The 8,213-nt window shown below is 44.1% G+C and overlaps 1 protein-coding gene across 2 annotated transcripts in view; it reads right to left on the reverse strand.

Moving 5' to 3' along the window:
* Positions 1-2,455: 2,455 nt before the first annotated feature.
* CDC6 (cell division cycle 6) overlaps positions 2,456-8,213 on the reverse strand; it is a 16,133-nt gene continuing 10,375 nt past the window's right edge. Inside the window, exons 10-12 of one of the 2 annotated variants that reach the window (XM_017880214.1) lie at positions 4,392-4,591; positions 3,815-3,955; positions 2,456-3,513 (exon numbers count right to left, since the gene is read on the reverse strand). In XM_017880214.1, coding sequence (XP_017735703.1) covers positions 3,424-3,513; positions 3,815-3,955; positions 4,392-4,591 — 431 coding nt within the window. In that variant the 3' untranslated portion in view covers positions 2,456-3,423. The remainder of the gene's footprint in view (positions 3,514-3,814; positions 3,956-4,391; positions 4,592-8,213) is intronic. The other variant, XM_017880215.1, reaches the window with a different exon arrangement.

An 8,213-nucleotide genomic window follows, 5' to 3' on the forward strand; every position in this document is an offset into this window, starting at 1 on the left:
ACACTTAGTAAAGGTAGGGAGGAATGCAAACGGGGGGCTCAGAGAGAATAAGGCTCTGCCAACTTTTTGATCTCTGGGTAGATTGGACCTCACACATTATTTTTTGACAGTCTTACCGTGTCACCCAGGCTGGAGTACAGTGGCATGATCTCATCTCACTGCAATCTCCACCTCCCAGGCTCAAGCAATTCTCCTGCCTCAGTCTCCCAAGTAGCTGTGATTATAGTTGTGTACCACAGCGCCAGGTGAATTTTTGTACTTCTAGTAGAGACAGGGTTTTGCCATGTTGGCCAGGCTGGTCTTGAACTCCTGACCCTCAAGTGATCCGCCTGCCTTGGCCCCACAAAGTGCTGGGATTACAGGCGTGAGCCACCGCACCCGGCATTTTTTTTTTTTTCTGAGACAGTCTCACTCTGTCACCCAAGCTGGGGTGCAATGGTGCTATCTCGGGTCACTGCAACCTCTGCCTCCCAGGTTGTAGTCATTCTCCTGCCTCAGCCTTCCAGTAGCTGGAATGACAGGAACACGCCACCATGCCTGGCTACTTTATTTTAGTAGAGACAGGGTTTCACCATGTTGGCCAGACTGGTCTCAAACTCCTGACCTCAGATGATCCACCTGCCTTGGCCTCCCAAAGTATTGGGATTACAGTCGTGAGCCACCACGCCCAGCCTGGACCTCACACATTCTTGCAGAGTTAGCTAGCCACAGGCAAGTCTCCATTGAGCCAGAAATGTCTGTGGCAGGTCTGGGGTTGAAACACACACCAATTTATTTTGTCTATGCTCTTTCCATGGCAATATCCAATACTCTATGGAAGCTTAATCAGCTTCCTTGGGGTGGGGGTGAGAGATAAACCAGGATATAGACAGACACTTCATCACCTTCAAAAGGAAGAATGTAGGTCAGCATCTTTGCCACTGCTCTAAGTGAAGCAGCCTATGATCGTGGCAAAAACTGCTAACCACAAGCCCATCCCATCCCATCCCACTAAAACTCCTACCACCTTCCTGTAGCTCTCAGCTTCAGTGAGAAAAGCCAGCAAGGAAAGGGCTTTCTTCCTCAGCAGTCTGAATTACACTTAAGACTTTACTGACAAACATATATCAGTTTTTGCTCCCACAAGGGCAGCGGAAGCCAAGCAGGGACACTAAGTCTGCTTCACGCATCATTGACAGAACCAACCCTGTTCCAATTGCTAAAGTCTTAAGAGCAGCAATGACCTAGAGATTGACAGCGAGGGGAGAAGTCAAGAAAAGGAAACTAACAAATCAGTAGACAGAAAACCCTATTTCCAAAACCAGGAGAAAGAGAGAGAAAGGAGATAGAGGGGAAACAAATTTGGCCCCTTTGAATCTACCAATGTGATTTTGGCTGGAAGCCAGGGAGGATACATAGCAGCCCCACTGCGAGTCAAGCCATGTTCCTGACTCAAGCCCTACAGTTAAGATGAAGGCGCCAAGCCTCAAACACAACGAGGTGGGGAGGCTGCTCCTTATTGGGTAGGATCCTATTGTGGACACAGAACAGACAGCAGCTGCCCACAGTGTGGAAACAAACTGTAAAGCAGTCACGTCTCTTAAGGCTGCAGCATCCAATAAAATGTAATTTAAATCAAGCTTCGCATCTGTTCTCAATCCCATTCAGTCTCTGCTCTCCATCAGTCTTTGGACAATCTTTGCAATTATGCCTGTTAACCCTTATACTCCCAGACAGTTTCCAAACTTCTAGGTATAGAACTGTGTTTCCATGTTCAAACTACCTTCAGAGGGAATGAATGCTCTAGTAAAGGAGTGTGAGAACAACATTCAGGTTCATGCCTACAGACTATCTTGTGCTACACACACCAGTGGGTAGTGTTCATTTCAGAGGGCTCTCTCTGCTTTCCCTGCCTCTATCCCATACCACCTGTTGTAGTTCAGATCACATTACAAGGATACAGTGGTCAGGATGAATGAAACAGTGGCCAACAGATCATTTGTACACATATCAAGTTCTCAAATGGAAGGCCATGTCAGAAAGGCAGAGGCGGCAGCAGGAGAGCTCTGGGAAAAAAAGCAGACTTGGTCACTGGCTCTCAGATCATTCATATCACACATGGTTTACATTTCAAGCATTTGCTTGAGTTATAAAGGTACAGCAATCTCCCAAAGAAATCAAACTAGAACTTCCCCCTTTCCCTCAAAACTACCTCAGCCTCAAGCATCCCCTTTCAAAGCAGTCAATGTTATAATGGTGCCCTCTGGTGTCTCAGTCACAAATTGCCATTTAATGCCACCAAACCAAACCCAGAAGACTCTTGATTAACCAACCATATGGACTAATTTATCTAATAAGACTGGAAAAATGTGTTTAGATGAAAACCCAACCCCAAAGTAAGCATCTTGAAATAAGTGGCTTCATCTAAGGGCAGCGAAGACTGTGGGACAATCTAGGAAGGAATTTTCACATTGACTTCTGAAAGCTTGAGCTCTCTTGAAATCTGATTGCTTAAAAAGACAAAGAATGCAACTTGAAAATAAATATATTCACAATCTGTAGAGTTACAGTCTCCTTATGACCCCAACACCCTTGGGAGTGCCCAAGAAACTCAGTGAGTCTTTAAAATGCCATAATGTCATAGTATCTGCACCATGAACATAGTATACTCCAAAAAGAAATAAATTCTTTAACCAGTGTCCTACAAATCTCCATGTGGACTTGCTTGCATTTTTCTGGATCATTTTCATTCTTCTTACCCTAACCTCAAAGTTCTTAACAAAATACACTCATGGCTGGGCGTGGTGGCTCACGCCTGTAATCCCAGCACTTTGGGAGGCTGAGGTGGGTGGAGCACTTGAGGGTCAGGAGTTCAAGACCAGCCTGGCCAACATGGTAAAACCCTGTCTCTACTAAAAATACAAAAATTAGCTGGGCACAGTGGTGGGCGCCTGTAATCCCAGCTATTCGGGAGGCTGAGGCAAGAGAATCGCTTCAACCCGGGAAGCGGATGCTGCAGTGAGCAGAGAACACGCCAATGCACTCTAGCCTGGGCAACAGGGTGAGATGCGGCCTCAAAAACAAAAAACAAGAAACAAACAAAAAAATACCCACTCATGTTTAAGCAAACAAAGAGGTAAATATACACACATTCCACTACACAGATCTGTACACTTGCAAGCACATTGACTAGAGATACACAAGTGGTACAAGTAGTGAATGTAATTAAAAAGGGTCTACCTGGTCACTTTTATGGGTAAAAATAGTAAGACCCAAAGATACTATTCTGTGCTAATATTAAAGAATCTATAGATTAAAATTCATTGGCTTCAAGTAAAAAAGGTCATATTTGTTTTCAGGCCCGAATGTGTAAAGCACTAAAATGAAGACTGTAGATCTCTAAATGCCAGCTGAATACTTTCAGGTGGGGTGTAAGAGAAGAATTTAAGGCAATCCAGTAGCTAAGATATTTCCAATTAAAGCTTTATCTTTCAGAGCATGCTCTATTTCCTTCTCTTCAATCTTGAAAAACACCTGTAAAGAAGAGAAAAGGATTTTTCACACTGGAGAACTCACAAAAGCAAAGTTGTCACTACACAAACTTATACCATATTAAACTTTTCTCACAAAAGACAAAAGTCTACTACTTTTTTTTTCCAATGGCCTGAAAAAATATTCATATCACACTCCCATCTTTACACTCCTTAAACCTTACCTAACAAAAATCGACTGGTTTAACTAATTGTGGTCATCTCGTTTAACAATAAACCTTTACTTTAGCATCACTCTACAAAATAGAACAATTAAAAATACTGTCACAAAAAAGCAGTTGTACCTTTGTCAAACGGGTTTCCTTGTTTCTCTTTAATCCTAAAATGCCCCTGGCTTCCAAAAGCCCTGAAAGTGACAAACACTCTGACTGGTCCACAGCCGCCACCTGCTGTTTGCGACAGACTTTACTGTAGGCTTCATATAACTGGTAGGAAACAAGGGAGAACAAATGCTGCTTAAAAGTCACATTGCTTATAGCCTTTAATCATTTAAGAAACCTGAGTCTGGGTTTGCAAAAACTTATCTGAATACCCTATTTCTTCCTCTTTTCAATAAAATCCTTGAACAGGCTTCTGCAGATATTCCCGAAAACCTATACAGTAATGTAGGAAAGGGGCTTTATGTATTTCAAAGAGAGATGCAGAAATGAAGGGGAGTATGGGGAAAAGATTAATGGTAAACTCTCAACCACAACCCAAGGGAAATAGGTGCCTTTTATATAGTACCAGTATTAATTCTTACTGTTAAAATCCATTTTAAATTCATATCAGCTGAAGTATCATAGGCCTTTTGGAAAATACCTGCTCTGCAAAGCAGATTCTGATCTCTACCTCCGCTCTGTCTGCTCCATCCCAACTTACCTTCCCCAGAGTGACCTCTTTGATTTTCAAATGCCTGATCAAGAGCATCAAAGAACAGACCAAGATCTTCTGCTGAAGAGGGAAGGAATCTTGTGCTCCTTGGCTCAAGGTCATCCTATTACCATCAACTTCTGACATGACTTGGGATATGTGAGTAAGACCAACCCTCTTGGGAATCAGAGGCTCAGAAGGTGATTTACCTATAAAGTAAATAAGTCAAGCTTAATTCGATTTCTAAAATATTGTGTGTGTGTATGCATGATGAGACAGATGATACTAAGTTTGAGCTAAAGGAAATTCAAGTACGGTCACATGGTGGCAAAGCAGAGTTTCTCTCTAACCAGAGGCCAAAGGATGAGAGAGAACGCTATTCTCTTAAGGATGTCAAAATAATGTGGGATGACTTGAAAAGTAGGGTTACCCTTTCTCTGGGCCAAATAGTGAGCTATTTTGTCTTACGGAATGTAATTTAATGTCAGAGGGACAAAACCCACCTCGTGAAAGGACCAGAGAACTATTGTTTTTTTTTGTGGGGGGGACAGGATCTCTGTCGCTCAGGCTGGAGTACAGTGGCACTAGCATGGGTCACTGCAGCCTTGGTTTCCTGGGCTCAAGTGATCCTCCTGCCTCAGCCTCCTGTGTAGCTAGGATTACAGGTGCATGCCACCATGCCGGGCTAGTTCCTAGTATCTGAGAGGTATAGAATAACAGAACCTTGAAGCAAAGATGGTGACTGTGCTTGGTAATTAAGAAAGGAAAAAAAAAAAAGACTGGGTGCAGTGGCTCATGCCTATAATCCCAGCACTTTGGGAGACCAAGGTGGGCAGATCACTTGAGGTCAGGAGTTTGAGACCAGCCTGCCCAACACAGTGAAACCCCGTCTCTACTAAAAATACAAAAATTTAGCTGGGTGTGGTGGCGGGCACCTGTAATCCCAGCTACTTGGGAGGCTGAGGCAGAAGAATCACTTAAACCTGGGAGGCAGAGGTTGCAGTGAGCCGAGATCGTGCCACTGCACTCCAGCCTGGGTGCAAGAGTGAAACTCTGTCTCCAAAAAAAAAAAAAAAGGAAAAAAAAAGTTGGAAAATTAAATTACCTAATATTTTGGATCAAATGAGTGGCTAAATGTGGCGAGTGAAGTCACTGCCATATCAGTCCTTCAGAGGGCTTCCCCAAATGACCTTTGAGGTTTGGTTCACTTGCCCAAGCTGATCAGCAGTAGAGCAACACTTGAGAAAATGTGACTAGATATGCTAGCAGATGGCACCATCTTTTTTTTTTGGTATTTTTTGTAGAGATGGGGTTTCATCATGTTGCCCTGGCTGGTCTTGAACTCCTTAGCTCAAGCAATCTGCCCTCCTTGGCCTCCCAAAGCGCTGAGATTATGAGCGTGAGCCACCATGCCTGGTCAGATATCATCATCTTAATAAAAGCCAGGGGTTGGGAAACTGCCAATAAGCTGCATAAGACTATATCCTTAGCAAACTACTGCAGGAACAGAAAACCACATACCACATGTTCTCACTTCTAAGTGGGAGCTAAATGATGAGAACACATAGACACACAGAGGGGACAACACACACTGGGGACTATAGGAGGGTGGAGGGAGAGGATCAGGAAAAATAACTAATGGCTTGAGCTCAGGAATTCATGACCAGCCTGGGCAACAAGGTGAAAACCCATCTCTATTAAAAATACAAAAAACAGCGGGGTGTGGTGGTGCGTGCTTGTGGTCCCAGCTACTCAGGAGGCTGGAGTGGGAGGATGGCTTGAGCCTGAGAGGAGGAGGTTGCAGTGAGCCAAGATCACGCCACTGCACTCCAGCCTGGGTGACAGAGCAAGACCCTGTCTCAAACAAACAAACAAAAAAGACTATGGCCTCATCGTTTGTAGATGCATGAATTCTAAGACAGAGAAACGTGCTCTGTAACAACCTTTGCCTGAAGTTACTTCCTGAAATCACTTGCAGTTGTCCCACAACAATTTACTTCTATAATATTACATTACCACAAAGGGATGCTGCAGAGGACTAATGGAGAAACCGGAGATCACAGATCAAGTAAGAGAATCTTAAAACTGAAAGGAATTTAGAAGTCTATTTTTACTCCCTACCCAATGGCCGAGTCCTCTCTAAAACAATTTCAACAAGTGGCATCTATCCAGCTTTTGTCTGAATATCTTCAATGCTGGAGAACCCACTATGTTTCAAGGAAGCCCAGTTAGTTCTAGTTATTAGAAATTTTCTTCTTATATTTAGTTGAAGTCATTCTCCCTGTAGCTTTCTGGAGCCATTAAAAGCCAATCTCGGCCAGGCGCGGTGGCTCAAGCCTGTAATCCCAGCACTTTGGGAGGCCGAGACGGGCGGATCACGAGGTCAGGAGATCGAGACCATCCTGGCTAACACGGTGAAACCCCGTCTCTACTAAAAAATACAAAAAACTAGCCGGGCGAGGTGGCTGGCGCCTGTAGTCCCAGCTACTCGGGAGGCTGAGGCAGGAGAATGGCGTGAACCCGGGAGGCGGAGCTTGCAGTGAGCTGAGATCCGGCCACTGCACTCCAGCCTGGGCGGCAGAGCGAGACTCCATCTCAAAAAAAAAAAAAAAAAAAAAGCCAATCTCAACCTGGTATGGTGGCTCATGCCTGTAATTCCAAAGCTGTGGTAGGCTAAGGCAGGAGAATCACTTCATCCCAGGAGTTTGAGACCAGCCTGGGCAACATAAGGAGACTCCTCCACCCATTGACTCTACAAAAATTTTAAAATTAGCAGTAGCTGGAGCTGGGGAGGCTGAGGTGAGAGGACTGCTTGGGCCTGGGAGGTTGCAGCTGCAGTGAGCCATGATGGCACCAGCCATAAACGCACACTGGACTCTAGCCTGGGAGACAGAGCAAGACCTTGTCTCACACAAAAAGAAAAAAGAAAAAAAAGAAAAAGAAAAACAAAAAAGCCAATCCCACACAAACCCGAAGTCAAAAGATAGAACTTACAACCTCTTTACCTTTTTTAATTATGTTTGTGCTAGTGGTGCTCACAGGGGCCAGTGACAAGCCTAAATGTTACTGGTGGGGGAAAAGGAGGAAAAGGGAATAATCTGAAAAGTTGAAATGGAAGAAGAAACCAGTATCTAAGTCTATACATTGGTATATATTGCCTACTATTAGCCTAAGCACTATTTTTGGCTACTTCTGAAATAGTTTTAATTATTTTATTTTAGCAAATTGATGAAAAAAAGAAAGAATTTCATGCAGAACTATAATGCCAGAAACAATTTTACTAACTCCCAGCCAGTGTAGGAGTGAAAAAGAAACAATCAAATTTTACTATTCTGTTTATAAAGACTAACACTGGATATCAAATACTGTAAGATACGTAGTTCATGGCCATTTTACATTTGCCACAACCAAAACAAGGCTGAGGGAATGGAAAATTAATTTTGTCATTTGTGATAGCGTGTAGCTTACTATAGCAGTATGATATTTTTACCTCTACCCTCTAGACTTCTTTAAAAGCTTGAGATATTGGGCCGGGCGCAGTGGCTGACGCCTGTAATCCCAGCACTTTGGGAGGCCGAGGCGGGCGGATCACAAGGTCAGGAGATCGAGACCACGGTGAAACCCTGTCTCTACTAAAAATACAAAAAAAAGCCGGGTGCCGTGGCGGGCGCCTGTAGTCCCAGCTACTCAGGAGGCTGAGGCAGGAGAATGGCGGGAACCCGGGAGGCGGAGCTTGCAGTGAGCCGAGATAGCGCCACTGCACTCCAGCCCGGTGGACAAAGCGAGACTCCGTCTCAAAAAAAAAAAAAGGAAATAGGACATGAAGACTAG

The sequence above is a fragment of the Rhinopithecus bieti genome, unplaced genomic scaffold (genome assembly GCF_001698545.2).
Source record: "Rhinopithecus bieti isolate Rb0 unplaced genomic scaffold, ASM169854v2 scaffold_11744, whole genome shotgun sequence".
NCBI lineage: Eukaryota > Metazoa > Chordata > Mammalia > Primates > Cercopithecidae > Rhinopithecus > Rhinopithecus bieti.